Genomic DNA, 21,500 nt, shown 5'->3' with positions numbered 1-21,500 from the left:
ATATGTTGGTAAATAATAGATCATACAAATTTGATTCATTTTCTCCACTGTCACATGTTTTTCTAAATCATTAAAGTCATCGGAAGGCACACCATCTACAACATTCCTCAACCACTCTAAATTTTCTGGAGTCAAACTTGAGCAGAGACAAAATGTCATTCTTTTCTACCAACTTCAGTCCAGGAGGCAACACTTTGTTTAAGTTTAAATCCTCTTTATGTTCAATAAGAGTTCTTTTCTTTGAGAAAACATTAAATGGCAGTGATAATAAGCCACTGTAAGTTTCACATGATTAACAGCTGAATGTCACCAGCAAGGAAACATCATGTTTGGCCAGACCAGGTGTGCCAATTTCTGTCACACTAACGGGCGCGCTGTTGACCTTGTCAACCATTTACGTTTTCAGTTGTTTACAGGCTTCCAATTGCATAAACATTTCATTTAATGGCGTTTTATCTTTCGTTTCAATGTTATTCTCCAAATAAAATAAAAAACTTGTATTAGTGATAAATATGAATGTACATAAAATCGATGATCATGAACACGTAAACTAATCAAAATCTCTTTATTTGCAAATGAGGTGTCTACCTTGGTGGCAAATGGTACACTAAAATACATTATTGTCAAGCACTAAATATTAAATTAACAAGAGAAGAAAATTTTTCCTATAATACAATATTATACAATTTACGCTAACAATGTTTTCTATTAAACACACAGCTCATCCTTAATAAATTTATATTGTTTACAAAATTCTAATTATAATATCTCCTGTACTACTTACAAATATAGTCAACTGATATACAGTATGTGGAATTGCTTCAAATGATACTATAAAACTGGTATAACATTAATATTTACATTGCATTTATTTATTTACTTTTTTTTTTACCCGTTCTGGATCCTAAGTAGCATAACGACCTGCTGCGTCTTAACCAGAGCCCCTTTTGCCATCACTTTTCAGAGTTCCTGAAGGGCCTTCACAGCTACCGTAGCGGTCCCAGGGCCCTCGAAGTCCCCACTGTACTTCACCCCTACAGGCAGTCCCCTACTTTGGCTGTCCAAACTCCTTAGACCAGGGGATAGAATTAATTTATTCACACACATTTTTTTATTTACAATAACCTGCACCGGTCGAATGCCCTCTAACACTTCATTTATTATCTCTGTTGCTGTTTATTCTCTTCTTGAATATCTGTACAGATTTTGCAAAAGGATCAAACACTACCCCTGGTAAACTGTTCCACTCCTTCACACCCTTCCCAATGAATGAAAATTTACCCCAATCGCTTCTGCTAAAATTCCTTCTAATTTTATATTTGTGGTCAGTCCTGCCGATATAATTATTTTCCAACTGAAGCCTCTCACGGATATCTCCCCATGCTATTTCTCCTGTATAGGCTCTATATAATCCTGTAAGTCTAGTTTTCTCCCTTCTCTTACTTAAAGTTTCCCACCCAAGTTCCTTTAACATTTCTGATACACTACTCTTTCTCCTGAAATCCCCTGTTACAAATCTTGCTGCTTTCCTCTGCACACTATCTATTTCTTTTATTAGGTATTCTTGGTGAGGATCCCAAACACTGTTTGCATATTCCAATAATGGACGAACCATACTCAAGTAACTTTTTTCTTTTAATTCTTTGTTGCATCCTTTAAGTAGCCTCATTATGACATGTAATGATCTGTATGCTTTCCCAACAATGTCATCAATATGACCCTTCCAGTGCAAATTACTTTCAAATCTCACACCTAAGTATTTGCACTTGCCATCTTTTGGGATAACTACCTCATCCAAAGTATATTCAAATTCAGTTTTAAAGCTCCTGTTTGTAAAAGTTGTAACAGTTGATTTGCCTCCATTAACCTTCATATTATTTTCTTCAACCCATTGTTGGATACTTTCAAGGTCCCTTTGTAATTCTGAACAATCCTCAATGTTGTTTATTTCTTTATAAACAATTATGTCATCTGCATACAATCTTATTTTTGATGTTATATTGTTCCCTAAATCATTTGCGTATATTAAGAAAAGTAACGGACCAATTATACTACCCTGTGCAATTCCCTTCCAAACTTTCTCTTCCTGAGATACATTATTTCCTACTTTGACTTTCTGAACCCTTGAATTTAGAAATGCTTTTATCCAACATGTAACCCTTACGTCCAATCCTATTCCCTCCAATTTCTTTAATAATATTCCATGTTCCACTCTATCAAAGGCTTTGGAAAGATCTATGGCTATGCAATCTAACTGACCTCCTGAATCCAACTGATCTGATATGTCCTGCTGAAATCCCACCAGTTGTGCCTCACAAGAAAATTTCTTTCTAAATCCATACTGGCTCCTCATGAACCAATTTTTATCATCACATATCCCTCTGATGTACTTCGATATTAAACTCTCCAGAATTTTACAAACTATACTGGTCAGGCTGATTGGTCTGTAGTTCTCTGGTTTCCTTTTATCACCCTTTCCTTTATAAATTGGTATTATTATAGATTCCTTCCATTCCTTTGGTATTACACTATTATTTATGACATAGTCAAAGAGAAATTTTAAATAAGGCACTATGTACCACCCCATTGTCTTTAATACCTCCCCAGTAATTTGATCACTTCCTGCAGCTTTTCCTTGCTGAAGCAGTTGGATTTCTCTGAAAATATCTTCGTTTGTGAATGAGAAGCTTCTTGTTTCCCTCTGTCTCTCTCCCTCTCTATCTTCTGTTTCGGTTTCCAACTCTTGACAATCATCTACTGAATCTCTAAATTCCCTACTGAATAGGTTTGCTTTCTCAGTATCTGTTAAATAGTGTTCACCCCCTTCTCCCACCATTGTAGGAATTTGGACTCCTTTTCCTTTTTGATTCCTGATATATGAATACAGCTTTTTCCATTTCCCTTTGTGGTCATTACCCTCTTGAAGTATGCCATTCATATAATTCTCTTTTGCTTCCTTTTTCACTCTATTCAGTTCCCTCATTAGCTGTTTTCTAGTTTCTCTACTCTCCTTACCTTCTTTGATTTTCCTGTTTACTATTCTACATTTTCTTTTTAATTTTCTTATTTCCCTTGTATAATAAACAGGGTCTGAGGTCATTTTACCCTTCTTAACAGGTACAAATCTCTTCTCTCCTTCCCAAATAATTCCTTTAAATTTAGCCCAAAGTGTATCCACGTTACTCCCTTCACTTATCCAACAACTGAATTGATGAATTTGGGACTTACCTTAAATCACAACTTTAGTTTTTCTGTACAATTTCTTGTCTTGTGTAACCCTCTTATTAAGCCTTTTTGGTACGAGTCCTACATCCATTATTACAGCTTTATGGTCTCCTATTCCTTCAATTACCTCAGTTTTATCAACAATTTCCCATGGTTTAACCAAGAATACATCTAGTAAGTTATTGAGACGAGTCGGTTCTTGTACTACTTGTGTAAATCCTCCCTCCCAAATTAACTTATTTGCCAGTTTCTGTTCATGGGCTTCACTTGCAGCTCCTTTCCATTCAACTTCAGGCAAATTTAGATCTCCCCCAATTATTACCATATTATTATTATTGTTTTTATGAGTATAATCTATTATTTTTTCAAAGATTTCCATGTCTCTTTCCTCTCTTCCAGGCCTGTATGTTCCTATAATTCCCACCTCCTTCATATTATCACAAACTAATTTTATCCCTAATATTTCATCCCATTCATCAGTAAACCATTCATGTGAACAGTAAGTTTCCTTCACCAGAATAAACACCCCCCCTCCCTTTTTATCTCCTCGATCTCTACGATAGACTGTGTACCCTTCTGGAAATACTTCTCTATTACCCACCCCTTCTTTCAACCACGATTCCACTCCTATCACCACATCAGTCTCATAAGATTCCATCAATGTACCGAATTTTAATTGTTTATTTACTACACTTTGACAGTTTACCAAGAGCAATCTCAGACCCCCTTCCTCCCTAAAACTTGACTGTTGCAATTGGGTAACTTGAAATTCCTTACTATCCTGAGTTTCTTTTTCTAGTTGACTGAGCCAGCTTGAAGTACAGCTGGCCCTTTCTACTAGTTTTCCTGGTCAGTATTATAACTCAAGGGAGTTGCCTGTTTTACAGTACATATCTTAAGATTAATAAAATCTAGAACAATATTTGCTATCTTTCGTTTACCTGAATTGTTTAGATGGAGGCCATGTTTTGTATAACAGTATCTCTCAAAACTGCTGCATTCAATAACCTGAGTATTCCGAAAATGTTTACAAATTTTAACAATATCTGTATTGACCTTGTCCACTTCAATGTTCACACACGAGTCTCTACTCAAATCATGCCTGTGGGGCATGTTCACTACAAAAACGTTGGTGTGGGTCAGCTTCCCTAGTGTATGTTTAAGTTGTGATCTTACATTCTTGGCGTCGTCGCGAGCTACGTCGTTCGTCCCACCGATGATAAGCACTGCATCGCTGCTCCCGAAGTTCCTTGTTGCTGCTTCTACGTTTTCCACAACACTGCTGATAGAAGCTCCTGGATATATTTCTCCGGTTGCTGCTATATTCTCGTCGTTAATCACTCCCGCAATTCCCCTTCCTTGGCTATCACCAAACACAGCTACCTTCGCTGATTTAGGCCTAACTGGGTCTTGAATCTGAATTCTAGGCCTAAATTTTAAACTCGGCACGGCAACGGATCGCGATGATTTGGTTTCACGCGCGCGATCACTTTCTTCCAGGATTAAATTATTTAGGGCAGAAAACCTATTTCTAATGTTTATTTCCAGAAATTCAGTTGTAGATTTCTTCTTAGCCGGCCATCCACGAACTACTTGACACCACGTGCTCGAGTTTGTTACTTGTACCGGTATATCATTCGAAGAATGGTCAGTCCCAAATTCTAGCGATCGCAGTCTTTCTTTTAATTCTTGATTTTCAACTTTAAGAGTCTCATTGTCCTTTTTTAGAATGTTTATAATTTCTAAAGCACTTTTATATTCCTCATCGACTGTTTTCGGTGCTTCGTCAACGCCGTCCCCAACAACAACATTCCGAACACACTGCTCACAAATCCAGTCAACATTTTCATTAGTTTTTACGTCTCTAGGGCAATTTCCGCACTTATAATGCCACCATCGATCACATGAATCACACAACATTCCATTTTTCACTGATTTTCGACATTTTCCGCACTTTTCGTCACATTTTACGGTTAATTTACTCGGAGAATAAAACAGTACGTCGTCATTACCGGGCGCCATTTTGAAAAAAAATACTGAATACTGTGCCTATTTAAAATGAGGCAAGCAGTATATACACAATTAAATTAAAATAATGATCATATTTTAATATTTGCACAATTATACAATGAAATGATCAGATATAACAGCAAAAAAGTGACTGGATGGAAAATAAACTTTGTTGCCATATCCAAGAAATCTTTCACACCTTATCCCCCGAGTAATGCCATAATTTCACTGCGGTTCGCAAATTTAGAATCGCGCTCATGACTGAATTCACTCCTTCCTGCTTCCTAGAAATGTACAAATTAGTCCAGTATAATAGTTCATCGACCATCTCAGCGTTTATCAACTGCATGAAACAGTCAATTTCTGTTGGTAACTTCCTTGCCTCCCCTTCCGGTCCTGGCAGTATTTTTACAATATTCCTTGCTTTTACCCTCGAAGTAAGTTTTGAAAAGTCTGTCGTGGACCACATTATTCTTCCATCTCTCCCAAAGATAAATTTCCTTTTGTTATCGTCTTCACAGATCTCACGTTCCAAATCGACCACCTGCTCCGTATCACTGTTATGATCCTGATCCGATACGTTTATAATTTCCTCCTCCCCATCCGAAAAATCTGAGGCAGAGTCCTCTATTTCATTGGACAACTGGCTCAAAATGTCAGGTATGCTTCATCATTGGCAAAACGAGACCTAAAATAGAAATATTCTACATGTAATTACGCCTTACTTTGCCTAAATACCCCAAAAGTATGGAGGAAACGAAATTTTAAAGAAATGAATTTTACTTACATGACCAGGTGCGCGGTTGACTTTGTCAACCAGTTTCGGGTTCCAAGAGTTCGCTTGAAATAATTACACACGTATCGCTTCCACTGTTGTCGAAACTCGACTGAAGAGTAGGAGCAAAGGTATTAGTCGTGAGGTGGTGAAAGACCGACAGTTCTAGGAATTATGGCGTCAACCAGCGCACCCAATCTAGGGTTAAACACCATATTGAAATACTTGCCTCTAGTTTCATTTGGGATCGTCAGAGAAAAACTAATTTTTTATGGATATTAAAACAGACATCGGGGATTCAGAGTCCACCCATGTCCTCAATTTACCTACAATAACAAAGGCTTTCAGAATAAGGTTCAAAAGTTAAAAACTAGAAAAACAGCTGGAATTGATAAGATTTCTGGGGATATAATAAAGGTAGTGAGGGGCTGCCTGGCCAAGGCGGTAAAGGTATGCTCGGTTCACCCGGAAGGACGTGGGTTCGATTCCCCACCAGAAAGTCGAAAAATTTAAGAAACGAGACTTCCATTTCCGGAGGTGCACATGGCCCTGAGTTTCACTCAAAAACCAAACCAAAATGGAGTAGCAGGTTAATTTCTGGGGGTAAAGGCGGTCGGGCGTAGAACTAACCATTCTATCGCAACAAGTGCAGAGGTGACGGATAGTGTAAGCCTTTACTTTCCATCCCTCCAAGGGCCTTCACGGCCTGTACAGAGACTATTTTCCTAAAGGTAGTGGGGAGGAATATAGTAACACATTCAAAGTACTTATTTGATTACTGTTTGCATGAAGGAGCTATACCAAATGAATGGAGAGTTGCTGTAGTAGCCCCAGTGTACACTGTCTGACAAAAAAATTGAAAATTCCAGGAGGGGAGGAGGAAACAGAATGAAACTTCACTTGTTGAGAGGGAATGTGATGTTATTTCAGTGATTACAAAATCGAGTCAAATTTACAAAGAACTTGGCAATACGAGCCCACTTATCAGTATTACGTTACAACCACCCCGGGCCTGGATACATGTACTGATCCGGTTGGGAATGATGACATAAAACTGTTGTATCCTCTCCTGAGGCAAGCTGGCCCATAACTGTTGTAACTGGTCCTTGATATCCTGGATACTGGCACTGGGAAAGAGTTGACGACTGAGCTGGTTCCACACGTTCTCTCAGGAACAGATCTGAGTATCTTGCTGGCCACAGAAGTACCTCAACATCATGCAGTCAGTTCATAGACGCACATGCCATATGTGGACAAGCATTGTCCTATTGAAATATGGAACCACGATACTGTTGCATGAGAGGATGCAGGATGTCCACGACGTACCGTTGTGCTGTCAAAGTTCCCTCAATCGCTACCAGTCGTGACCTGAAGTCATACCCGATGGGTCCCCGCACCATGATGCCAAGAGTAACACCGCTGCGCCTCTCCAAAACATTGGAAGAATAGGACCTCTCCGCAGGCCGCTGCCATACTCTCAGGCAATGGTCATCCGGGTTAGTACAAAACCGTGATTAATTGCCGAACACAATGTGATGCCGTTTATCAGCAGTCCATATTTCCCAGTCACGGCACCACTCCAAACTCAGCCATTTGAGTTGTTGTGTTAACGGCAGTCTGTGCTTGGACGGCAATTCCCCAGTCTGGCTGCTGCTTGTCTCTGACCAATGGTGCTGTATGACGCACAATGTTGCAGGGAGTCCATTACTTGTTCTTGGAAGGTAGGCGTAGATGTGAAGGGGTTACGATGTACTTGGTGCACAATATGGCAATCCTCTCTTGTGGTAGTCAGACGAAGTCCACCGGAACCTTGACGACGAGTATGCCTGCCCTTACGTTCCCATGCAGTCAAACATCAGGTGATGTCACATATGAATGCCACACAAATCTGGATATTGCACGATTTGACCAGCCAGCCAAATGAAGACCCACAATGCGGCCCCTTTCAAACTCCGTCAGGTGCTAATAACACTGTCTCACATGAGCACCTGGCACCTCCGTATCCTTCACAGTGATTGTTCAACATCTGAAGCTGTTCACGCCCCTTATGTACCCTACCAGTCCTGGTAACATCATTAAACACGAACAACATTAACGCATGCTGGTGGCTGTTCTACCCGTCAGAGAGCATTGCTGCACTGCTGATTGTGTGTATGTGACGAAGTTACATTGACATGCGACTATTTCTTCTGGGTGCTTCAAATTTTTTGTCAGGCAGTGTATAAAGGAAAGGAGTGATAAAGCCAATAATTACAGGCCAGTCGACTTGACAAGTGTTGCATGGAAGCTTTGGGAAAGCATTCTTTCTGATTATATCAGACAAGTTTGCAAATTTACGAACTGGTTTGATAAAAGGCAATTCGGGTTTAGGAAAAGGTATTCCACTGAAGCTCAATTTGTAGAATTCCAGCAAGATATAGCAGACATTTTAGATTCAGGAAGTCAAATGGACTGTATCACAACTGATGTAACTAATACGATGATGGGGTAGATCACGGGAGACTACTGGCAACAAGGAGTGCATTTGGGCTAGATAAAAGGGTGACTGAATGGGTACCTATATTTCTAGGAAACAAAACTCAGAGAATTAGAATAGGTGAACCATTACCTGATCCTGTAATCATTACGAGGGAAGTTCCTCAAAGCAGTATTTTCTGACCTTTATGTTCCCTTATATATAAAAATGATATCAGTGAAGAACTGGAACCAGAGAAGAGGCTTTTGCAGATGATGTTATACTGTATACAGTAATAAATATTTTAAATGGCAATGGTGTGATGATAAATGGGATTAAAAGTCAGGTTGCGAGTTTCACTAATAGGAAAAATTTACTCAGTTTCAATTACTGTGTTGATGAGGTGAAAGTTCCTCATGGAAATCACTGTAAGTACCTAGGAGATAATATAAGGAAAGATCTTCATTGGGGTAATCACAGAAACGTGGTTGCAATTAAGGTTACAAATCTCTTCATGTGGTTATGAGGGTATGTAGAGGTTGTAGTAAGGATGTAAAGGAGAAGGCATATAAGTCTCTGGTAAGACGACAATTAGAGTATGGTTCCAGTGTATGAGACCCTCACCAAGATTACTTGATTCATGAACTGGAAAAAATCCAAGGAAAAGCAATACGATTTGTTCTGGGTGATTTCCGACAAAAGAAGAGCATTACAAATATGTTGCAAAGTTTGGGCTGTCAAGACTCTGAAGAATGGAGACGAGCTGCTCAACTAAGCAGTGAGCGGAGAGATGGCATCGAGTGACATTAGTAGACAAAATAAGTTTGAGCAGTGTTTTTAAAAGTAGGAAAGGTCACATTATGAAGATAATATTTGAATGCAAGAGGACAAATTGAGGCAAATATTTGTCTATATGAAGAGGATTTAGGGATTGGAACAATTTAGGTGTCCGATAAATTTTCAAATTCTTTAAAATTATTTAAGAAAAGCCTAGGTAAGCAACTGATAGGGAATCTGCCACCTGGGTAACTGTCCTAAATGCAGATTAATAGTGACTGTACATTTAGTCAGAGAATAAACACTTTCCCCATAAGGAGTTTGCCCCTCAGGATGAAGTCTTTCTATTTGACCCCCATGAGCACGTTTGGGGACGAGATGACGACAATGAGGTGAAACTTGGTGTCAGGATAGAGCCCACTCCTGTTGAATAACATCGGGAGGTCTGCTCAAGGCTTAATGTCACCATCCGACGAATGAATCGCCATCAATATACCCCAACTCCATATGAACACTGCAGACAGGTTTGGATCTGAATCCTGACTTTGGCATGCATCCTGGCGGCCAACGTTCTGATGGTGACGGTTCTTTTTTCACCAACAGGATTGAAACTGGCTAATAATGGTGTCAAACCACAGAGACTTGACACCTTAATGATCACTGCCACCAGGTGGGCATACATCACAATTATGAACCATATATGTGACCATACATTTAATGGCTTCAAAAAATTCAATTCATAGCTTTCAGCATTGATACAGAGTAAGAAATGAATTGGTTTATATGTATATAAGAAATTTGGTTATTTTACTATGTAATCAATTTTGTCAATTACAGCTCTATGTTGTTTAACGATAAGAAAAGGATTCTATTCTATACTGTTCATTACAATGTAATGCCTACAGTAAAGCAAGATGCATTACGAGTATACAGTAAAACTTGCTCAAAGCAGAATCGCAAGGGACCAACATATTTTTCCGAATTAGACAAGTTTCTGTATTACACGAAACATCGGATTTTTTGCCTTAAAACAGTAAACAGTAATCTTAAATATTATTTAGAGCTTACCTATATCTGCCTACATATGACGCTCGGTTATCCAGATTGATGTACGTAGTACCGCAGTACACTGATTTGTTAATTATGATCATTACTGCACTTTATTATTAAATACAGAATGATACGCAGTACAGTATATCATTTTGGCACTATTACAACACTATATTATACTATTTGAGAACACCGGATACATGCTCCTTAAACTTATTTCCATCATAAAACTCTTTGTAGTACTTCAAAACACTAAGCTTTCTTTCACAGATCAAACAAAGAAACTTGTTTCCTTTCCTTTCTAATCATGTCTTTCTGAATGCAGTCCTGAGCTCAGTACATTAATTCAAAAAGAGTGGTAGAGTTGGATATAATAGCAAATTGCTTGAAGTCACAAAGCATTGCAGGCCTGTTCATGGGTTCGAATTTTGTTTTGATCTTCACCATCTTGCTCGTCTCCTTCTTCTGTTTCCTCCTCATTCTCTGCCTTTCTGTTAAAAGGGTTGTCGCTGATTTGAAAATGTGACTGTCATAAGTAGTTCAGCATTTCGAGTGAAGTTTTCTGCCTCGCAGCGAATGTTTCTTGCTAAGCACAAGTTGGGTAGTGCTGATGCGTTTTGAAGCATTTCATTCATTCCACCATCCGTATTATCACATTCTCCTGACCCGTATGTCAGTTTGTTCAAACAATGACACCGATCATACCAGCACCAGAAATGCACAAATACCGTATGCAGGACCACATCAGTTCCTAATATTTTCCGCACTGTACAAGTAAATTTTGAAGATTTTTTTTCATTTTTCATTTCTGTATGCGCATCGAGGAGATTCCGCACTGTACAAAAGTAAGAGCATTATAATGCCGTAAGCTTTACCGGGACCCAGAAAATATTCCGCAGTGGACAAGTTTCCGCTTTATTCAAATTCTGCTTTGAACAAGTTTTACTGTATTTTCATAAAATGTATTAACCCTTTATATCAAAATAACATTCACGACTTACCAGTGTTTGGCTGAATGCTTCTGCTGTACATCAATGTGGACTTTACTGGTATGGTGTCCGAGGATTAACATTTATCATTTCTGTTGTACTGTAAATAACATCAACAACAAACAATCACATATTTATAACAAAGGAACAGTTGTACTAAAAAAAAAAAAAAAAGGGCTATATTGTATAGCGATCCTTTTTTGTACAGAAAGTGTTGAAAAACAAAAATGAAGGCAGAGGATCCAATGAAATTTTAAAATGAAATACAAAGCAGAGAAGAAAACTGAAGCAGAGAGAGAATAGTGATGAGGGAGGATACTTATTAAGGTATTCCTACTGGTATAGATGGTTTTCTCTCTTGTTAGCTACCACAAGAAAATGAATTCCTAACAAGTTTAATATTTGTCTTTAAAGAGCATGTTTGACTACTTGAGATTTTTAAAGAAGGAAGCCATTCTGTTTTCAGTATCATCTCAGTTAATAATAATTTTTTTTTCAGCCTGTCAAAACATGAAATATAACACTTGGGACACAATAATATATCTATAAAAACTATTAGTAACATGTAACTTTCAGTCTTTTCAATCTGTTGAAAACACTAATTATGACATATATTGAGATGGACAGGAAGGCGCTGCATTCTAAATTATCTGTTTAGAACTCTCATTTATATGGCTGTTTAAAAAAATTGTAATTGTAAGGTGTATTTTAAATTTTCATTTTTGGTTTGTTTACATTTTTTGAGTACCTTGTGGTACACACACCATTTTCTAGAAGTGTTATTTCCTGTTTCGTCAGATTGGATTTTTAGAGAATTATGTAATTAACAGTGTCACCAAGAAGGAGGAGCTATTTGATAGACAGAATAACAATGTTTTTAATTGGTTAACATTGAAACCAGAGGGTAACTCTGCATTGCTATTGGTCTCCATTGTGTTTACTCCATTTTCCCGTTTCTCGCTGTTCACGCACTCCTCGGTGAGAGCAAGTGGAGGTGTTTGACCATCCTAGTGGTTCTACGTGGTAGCTTTGAGCTCCACTCACATGGGAGGTTCGGCTCTCCTTGAGCACTCTTGTTGTTATTATTTTTCAGGTGTAACTTCACTTAAATTTAAAGGTAAATTCTTTACTATGCCAGTGTTTGCTAAAATGTTTATTTGTATGATGATGTAGTTTTTCAACTACAGGTATCTTCACTTTTGTTGGAGGCAACTTTTGTGTCACTGAATGAAACCAAGTCTTACATTCCTCTCCCGAGAAGTGATTTCTCTTTGACGATGTAACTTTGTATTATTTTAAATATTTTTTTATGTGAACTTTTAACTACTCTTTACTAAATCAAAAGTCCACTAGATCGGGAACAGGCCCTGTGACAACAATGTGAAACATCGAAGTAGGATTTTATCTTTTATTTGTGCCAAGGCACATGTGTTTCCTGCTATGTACAGATCTAGTTTCCGTGCAGTGAGCACATGGCTCAACATTTCTTCCTGATTATGTTTCTGTAAAAAAAAAGTGAAAAAGTGAACCAACGATAGTTCTTTTGTAACTAATTTATATTTTTTTCTATGTTTTCAATTTCTCCTTTAAATTTTATTCGTTGACAATTTCTCCTTTAAATTTTATTCGTTGATGTACACTAAAGATGTTTTAGTAGGTTATTATTTATCATTAAAAATATGGTCTTACAATATACTATTTACAGTAATTCAATTCCATACTTTTATTTCATCAAAATCATTAGCTTACATTTACTTCCTAATACATAAAAATACATTATAAGATGATGAAGCAGCATTCCCCCTCCTCTCTCCAGTGAACATAGTTACTGCCTACAGAATTTCCCCCCCCCCCCCCCCCCCCCCCTACATAACAACCATGACCAGAGCAACAGAACTGGCTTCAGTCCAAATGCAGTTGCTGAAGGTAATGGACAATTAGCAACTTAGATAAGTACAGAAAACATTCTGAAAGTAACCAACATGACAGGGGAAGACTACTAATAATTTGTTCTCATTTGTTCATAACATAACCAATTCACAATTATTGACAAGTTTACACATGAAAACAATATTGTACATATATGAGCAGGATTTAAAGTGATGTGATAGAATCTGAGGACCAGTAGCGTAGCCAGGATTTCAGTTTGGGGGGGGGGGCATTAAAATAGTTCTTCATCCAGAATTTTATTTTGATAGGTGTCCAAACTTCCAGAGTTTAGGTGGTATAGAATACCTAAAAGGAAATGAGTGTCCTTGGATCCAAGTAAGAGTGGTGGATTCGTGTGGATTCCGGAAGTTAATAATCTTCTTCTTCTTCTTCTTCTCCCCCTTTTTCCCATATGTGTGGGGTCATGGGTGCAAACTGTGTTGCACATGTGGATTTGGCCCTGTTTTACGGCCGGATGTCCTTCCCAACGCCAACCCTATACGGAGGGATGTAATCACTGTTGTGTGTTTCTTTGGTGGTTGGTAGTGTAGTATGTTGTCTGAATATGAAGAGGAAAGTGTTGGGACAAACACCCAGTCCCCAAGCCAGAAGAATTAATCAGACACGATTAAAATCCCCGACCCGGCCGGGAATCGAACCCGAGACCCTCTGAACCGAAGGCCTGAACACTGATCATTCAGCCAATGAGTTGGACTCCAGAAGCTAATAGTAATATACACGGAAGAAGCCTCCCCGAAGATTGTATAAATTACGCTATGAAAAATCAGTACAATCGGGCGCACCCTGGGCAACGTTGCAAATTAGCAGCGGCGGATTCTTCCACTACCGGTCAACACAGAAGTAGTAATCCTCCTAAAGGGTCTTTTTTAAGACCACTTGTTATAGTCTCGATAAACATTGAGGGTTTTTCGTGTGCCAAAGAGACCCTATTGGCTGACTTGTGTAAGGAATATAAAGGTGACATTCTTCTAGTGCAAGAGACTCACCGAGGCTACAACAGCCATCGACCGAAAATCGCAGGCATGGAGCTTGTTCTGGAAAGGCCCCATGATAAATACGGTAGTGCCATTTTCACCAGACCAAACCTAAATATCACATCAACCTCACTAACTGAAAGGGATGACATTGAGATTCTTTCTGTATGTACGCCACACTTTAGCGTTACTTCTGTATACAAGCCTCCTAATGTTGACTTCACGTTTGAAGAACCTACTAACTTTAAGTACCAGGGCGTAAATTTCATCCTTGGCGATTACAACTGCCGAAGCACATCTTGGGGATACCCAGATTCAGATACCAATGGAGATAAACTGGAAACCTGGGCAGAGAATCATGATCTTCATCTAATTCATGATCCAAAACTACCAGCATCCTTCAATAGCGGTCGGTGGAAGAGAGGCTACAACCCTGACAATATTTTCGTGTCATCAAAAGTTGCTGGGAGTTGTGTGAAGATGATGGGTAAGCCTATCCCATCTACCCAACATAGACCTGTAATCTGCAAAGTGAATGCCATGGTAGTGCCAGAGGAGGTACCTTTCAAGCGAAGGTTTAATTTTCAGAAGGCCAGTTGGGAAAGATTCACCAACGAGCTTGATATAGAAGTTGCCAAGATCCCACCGAAACCTGAGATGTATGAGGCATTTGTCAAATGCATCCAGACAGCCTCTAGAAGGACCATTCCAAGAGGTTGTAGAACAAATTACATACCAGGAATGACTGATGACAGCAAACAGCTGATGAACCATTACAAAGATCTTTTTGAGGCTGACCCATTTGCTGATGAAACTATCCAGGTTGGTGAGGAATTGATGCAAACTATCTCAGCAAATCGCAAAGTTAAGTGGACCTCACTGGTAGAGAATCTGGACATGAAGTTGAACAGTAGGCGAGCCTGGAATCTCCTGAAAAACCTCAGCGGTGACCCAACAAAACCTAGAAACTTCACCACAATTACAGCTGACCAGATTGCAACCCAATTACTCATGAACGGGAAGATTAAAGGTCGGAATACACGGGAGCAACTGGAACGAACCCCAGGAAGTGAGAACCAAAATCTCCAAGAACCCTTCACCTTGAATGAACTAGAGTCTGTCATCTCCACCTTGAAATTAAATAAGGCTGCTGGCATCGATGATATCAGAGTAGAACAGATCAAGAAATTCGGCAGGACTACTCTGCAATGGCTGCTTACAATGATTAATGAGTGTGTATCTAAGCTTTATATTCCCAAGCTCTGGAGGAAAGCTCGAGTGGTTGCACTACTTAAGCCTGGTAAGGAGCCAAACGATCCTAAAAACTTTCGCCCAGTATCATTGTTATGCCATTGTTTCAAGATCTTCGAGCGCCTTATCCTTAACCGAATTAGTGGCATCCTCGAAGGAAAGTTCATTCCTCAACAAGCTGGTTTTCGACCTGGAAAGTCATGCTGCAGTCAAATCCTGAACCTTACTCAACACATCGAGGATGGTTTTGAACAGCGTAAGGTAACTGGAGTTGCCTTTGTTGACTTAACAGCTGCCTATGACACCATCAACCACAGGAAGTTACTGAGGAAAATTTACCAGCTCACTAATGATTATCAACTAACATCTCTTATTGGCATTCTCCTGCAGAATAGAAGATTCCAAGTCTATCTCCATGGTAAGAAGAGCAGATGGCGCGTACAAAAGAACGGTTTACCTCAAGGCAGTGTGCTAGCCCCTGTGCTCTTTAACATTTATACTAATGATCAACCCATAATGGAACATACCAGGCTTTTCATCTATGCCGACGATACTGCAGTGGCTGCCCAAGGAAAGACATTTGAAGAGGTGGAGGAAAAGTTGACTTCTGCACTAGATACTCTTGGCTCTTACTATGAAGGCAATCATCTAAAGCCAAATCCCAACAAGACTCAGGTGTGCGCATTTCACTTAAGGAATAGAGAAGCTCGGCGGGAACTGGACATTATATGGCAAGGCAAACGACTAGAACATTGTCTAACACCTGTGTATATAGGTGTTACTCTTGACCGAACACTGTCCTTCAAGAAACATTGCCACAACACCAGGCTGAAAGTTAGTTCACGGAACAGTATTTTGAGAAAGCTCACAGCCACCACCTGGGGAGCAAGCCCTCACGTCCTGAGAACCTCTGCTCTTGCTTTGTGTGTGTCCGCTGCAGAGTACGCTTCACCTGTGTGGAGTGCATCCACTCACACCAAGGAGGTTGACATTGCAATCAACGAGACCGTACGTATCTTGTCAGGATGTCTGAAGCCAACCCCAGTTGACAAACTCTACCCGATTGTTGGAATAGCTCCCCCCGCTATCAGAAGGGCTGTTGCTGCTGATGCAGAGAGGACAAAGCAGACTAATGATTCTCGCCACCCACTGCATGATCACCAGGCTGTAGTCTGTCGACTGAAGTCGAGAAAGAGCTTCATCACCAGGACTCAACCACTGGTAGGAACACCTGAGTATAACCGCATCACCAGGTGGAAGAGCATGCTGCCGCCTGATACTCCTGCAAAGGAAGAGCTAGCTCCAGGAAATGACCTGCCCTACCCTATTTGGAGATCACTTAATCGTCTTAGGGTGGGCGTACCTCTTTGCAAGACCAACATGCAAAAATGGGCCATACTTCCAGCTGATGGAGACGCATCCTGCGAGTGTGGTGTAACACAAGATCCGTACCACCTGCTCATTTGTCCCCTACAGGACCTAATTGAGGCGAACAACAAGGCCATCGGAGTTGCTACATTTTGGAAATGCTGACCGGACACGGAATGATGATGATGAATAAAAGCACATTCGCTAAAGTATTCCAGGACCCTAATTTTCTGTATTTATATCAATGACATACCATCTGTGACAGAAAAAAACACATACCACCTCTATGGTGAAGATCTTCAAATATATCGACACTGCAAGACAAGATATTAAAAATGACCTCTGATGACTCAATATATACTGTATTCACAACGAAATTCTCTTATATTACTAAGCTCCACAAAATCTCAGGAAATCATAATTGGATCACAAAAATTACTGAGATGCTCAAACAATGTCGCAATCCCGCCTATCCTACTGAATGGTAACATTATTCCCTACAGTAAAACGGTTAAAAATCTCGACGTAATGATGAATGAAACACTTGATTGGTCTGATCACATGAAAGAAATACGTAAAAAGATTTTTGGAGTGCTTCACCCTCTTAAACAGTAGAGGTATTTCCATTTGAGCTACAGGCCAAACTAATACAGACACTCATTATCCCTATTCTTGATTATTGTGATGTTGTTTTAGTTGACATGACGAGAGAAGAAACACTTAAACTTCAACAAGCACTGAATTCCTACCTGCGATTTATTTATGATATAGGGTACGGTGTTCATATCATCCCATACGATCAGGCTGTCTCATGGCTGATGTTTGATAAACGTCAGCAGCTACAAACTTTAACGATGGTGTTTACAGTGTAAGCTGAAAGTCAGCCACTGTGTATTACTTCTAAATTTACCTTTTTATAATCGCTTCACAACTTAAATACACGTTCTAGACTCATCCTTCCTATTCCACTGCACCGCACAAATAAAATTAATAGATCATTTGTGGTGACTGGCCCCAGATTATGGAATTCCCTGCCAGCTCAGTTCAGAGAAACTAGCTTTTTTTAAATCACGATTTAAGGTCACCTGCCGAGACTACCTGCTGAGGACAGCTGACTGAATGGTTGAAGTATGAATGTGTGTGTGCCTAAGGATTAGTTATTTTTAAGAGTTTTTAATATTAATTAGTTTTAATATTAATTTAGATAGTAATGTATTTAAACTTATTTTTAATTCTATTAATTTATGTAGTTTTAACTATTTTAAGTATCTCAGTATTTTATTTAAGATTCTGATTGGGTATGTGGTTAAGTGTACGAGAGGACCTCGAGCTCTAACTTCGTCACTGTAAAGAAGGGACTAATAAATAAAGAAATAAATATAGAATGTAAAGCGCATGGGTATAGATATTTTTTTAGTTGGTAAAGAAAAAAACATGTCACAACATATGCTAGGTAGGGTTTACCTTGTCTTATTAGTTTCCCTCGTAGTTAGGGTCACGCAGCTGTGAGCTTATATCCGGGAGAGAGTGGATTCGAACCCCACTGTCAGCAGCCCTGAAAATTGTTTCCCCGCGGTTTCCCATTTTTACACCAAGCAAATGCTGAGACTGTACCTTAATTAAGGCCACAGCCGCTTCCTTCCCACTCCTAGGTCTTTCCTATCCAACCGTCGCCTACGACCTATCTGTGTTGGTGCAACGTAAAGCAAATTGTTAATTAGTTTCCCTCACAAGCATGGGATATAGATTTTAGTAGTATAAAGTTACAATTTTGTGACACTAATATTCGTATGTGTAATTTTTATTAACGTGCCAGAAACCAACGACACGGGGCTGTTGCAATTTCAACACTGTTTTGTTTTAAGGGCCACCGACCCAAGCCGGAATTGGAACCTGCAAACTCGGACTCAGAAGGACAGAGACTCAAGAAACTGAGCCACATGAAAAGGAGGCGTTTGTGATTGTTATAAATAGATGTAGTTAATATTTTTACAAAGGTTTTGTGAGGAGCATTTATTAACGCGTACGTTTTCCAACTGTCCGAAATGCATGAGGGCGGACAGAAGAACTAGCTGGAAGCTAAAGAGCCTTGCATGGGTGTTCCTTCCTTCTCTGCTCACTTTTCCAAACCAAACTCCATGGCGTAACAGCCCTGAAGGGCCATTGCCTACCAAGCGACCACTGTTCAGCCCAAAGACCTGCAGATTACGAGGTGTCATGTGGTCAGCTTGACGAATCCTCTCTGCCATTATTCTTGGCTTTCTAGACTGGGGCCACCATCTCACAGTCAGATAGCTCCTCAATTATAAGCACATGGGCTGAGTGTTCCTTGAACCAGCCCTCAGATCCAAGTAAAAATCCTTGACCTGGCCGGGAATTGAACCCGGGGCCTCCGGTAAGAGGCAGGCACGCTACCCCTACACCGCGGGGCCAGCTGGTTACTTTTAGGTATTTTAGAATTTGACTGAAGACATCCTGCATTCGATTCCCAGCACTGACAGTTACGAAAGGCATGGGATGGGGAAGATACAGCCTTGTTAGTGGGTGCAGTAGAGTTGGCCTTGAGTCTCCCGTAATCGAAATATCTACGACCTGGAAAGTAGTCACCTTCACAGGGCGTAGTACCAAAGTGGTTTCTTTTTTTTTTTTTTAGAAGGCAAATTAAATGAAGATTCTACTTCCTCATAAACGAAGAATGATATCAATTTTATGAACAGTTTCAATAATGCAGCCGGTTTATGTTAAGAGTACAGAAGCTATGATTGCACATGGTAAAAATCAAAACTATCAATATCTACTGAAGATCCGTCACAGCACTCGGTACGATCAGCTTTCTTTTTATATCCACCGGGCAAGTTGGCTGTGCGGTTAAGGGTGCACAACTGTGTGCTTGCATCCGGGAAATAGTGGGTTCAAACCCCACTGTCGGCAGCCCTAAAGATGGTTTACCATGGTTTCCCATTTTCACACCAGGCAAATGCGGGGGCTGTACCTTAATTAAGGCCATGGCCGCTTTCTTCCCACTCTTAGCCCTTTCCTTTCCTATCGTCGCCATAAGACCTTCGGTGCGACGTAAAGCAAATTCTAAATAAAAAATATTTCCACAACCCCTTCCAAGGAAAAGTTGTATCCACGCTACTGGCCTGGACTTTTAACCCCTGAAATTATTTTGTGGGTACGCCACTGCATCCACTCACCATTTAAGGTACAAGGTAAGCCCGAAGAATGGTTGGATACTCAAAATACACCACCATAAATGATGCGGTTATGGCTCAAAAGTACTATAGAAAGGTAAGAGACGGGATCTAGTGTTTTAAGAATCCATATCAATAGAACGTGACTTCCCATTTTAAAAATGTTTCATGCATTGACTGCGATTCAAGCCTAGGCTGTTTTTATCAGAAGATAGAACCAATGGAACTGAGTTATCACGCCCGCCAATTACAAAATAGTTACCCGCACTTTTGTTGGTGCCATTTGAGGTTCCAATCAGTCCCCAGGCATTTGACAAAATATATGGGCCTACCAATAGAACTTAGACACGCATCCTCGATCTGTCCTGCTACTGTTAGAATAAAAAACCTTTTTCATAACTTACCGAGGATGCACATAGTTTCGGCTTCTTAGTGACCAAATGGTCCCTCTTAAAAAAAGTTACTTATATAGCACAAAATGAGGAACTAACGTGCAGTTCACAATCCTGTCACAGTCTTCCCACGCTGCAACTTAAACAGAGCACATCTCTCAACCACGGTACAACCCGAGGATCCCTAGGACATTGTTGCTTCCTGCAACTGATGTGCAAAAGCTGACACGATGTTGTAAGCTTGCAACTGTTTCTGGCCGTGGCCCCCTTTATCTTGGTGGTCACGTTCGGCCCCTTACTGAGTAATCCCTTGCTAACTGCCCTTTTCCTCATCTCTTGACATTTGTCAACACACAATTACATTCCCAATAATGAGGCCTCTACAGGGTAATATCCCCGCACATCACAATCCTAAGTGTTTTCCTTTCATTCAAGGAGTACAAATAGGGAGAATTGGGCTGATGACCTTCGATGTTAGGCCCCTTAAAACAACAAGTACTGAATTCAATAGCTGCAGTCGCTTAAGTGCAGCCAGTATCCAGTATTCGGGAGATAGTAGGTTCGAACCCCACTGTCGGCAGCCCTGAAGATGGTTTTCCGTGGTTTCCCATTTTCACACCAGGCAAATGCTGGGGCTGTACCTTAATTAAGGCCACGGCCGCTTCCTTCCCACTCCTAGCCCTTCCCTGTCCCATCGTCATCATAAGACCTATCTGTGTCAGTGCGACGCCAAAAAAAAAAACACCAAGCATCATTATGGAGAATTATGTATGGCCCTATTGAGCCCTATTGAGCCTTTGTCGCTACGTTAATTTAACATTTTGACACAAGTTTTTAAGTTGTTCGTACTGTACGTAAAACAACGGCAGATCCTCGCTCTGGTTTCAAGAAACATTTATTTGGGAGGGTGACGGCCCCCCTGAGACCCCCCCTTGGCTAAGCCAGTGCTCAGGATGTTCTTGTATAAGGAAACATGTCATTCTTTGTTTAATAGTGTGTATGTTTTACAAGTGTATTATAGTGTTATATGTGTTATATAAGGTGTGATCAGAAAGTTTCCATTTGAGGGCTGCAGCGGACATCCAATGTA

The 21,500-nt window shown here is 40.0% G+C and overlaps 1 protein-coding gene across 2 annotated transcripts in view; it reads right to left on the bottom strand.

Annotated features, from left to right (window-relative positions):
• The window catches only part of LOC136864306 (cell cycle control protein 50A), a 290,752-nt gene that overhangs the window by 64,687 nt on the left and 204,565 nt on the right, over positions 1 to 21,500 (bottom strand). For both annotated transcript variants that reach the window (XR_011017824.1, XM_067141117.2), the window contains exon 8: positions 11,294 to 11,381. Coding sequence is in view for 1 of the 2 variants with exons in the window: in XM_067141117.2 (XP_066997218.1) it covers positions 11,336 to 11,381 (46 nt within the window). In the remaining variant the exon portion in view is untranslated. The remainder of the gene's footprint in view (positions 1 to 11,293; positions 11,382 to 21,500) is intronic.

This window comes from Anabrus simplex, chromosome 2 (assembly GCF_040414725.1).
Source record: "Anabrus simplex isolate iqAnaSimp1 chromosome 2, ASM4041472v1, whole genome shotgun sequence".
In the NCBI taxonomy this organism is placed as follows: Eukaryota; Metazoa; Arthropoda; class Insecta; order Orthoptera; family Tettigoniidae; genus Anabrus; species Anabrus simplex.
The sequence above is the reverse complement of the archived record's forward strand: the minus strand, read 5'-3'. Positions and strand labels throughout refer to the sequence as shown.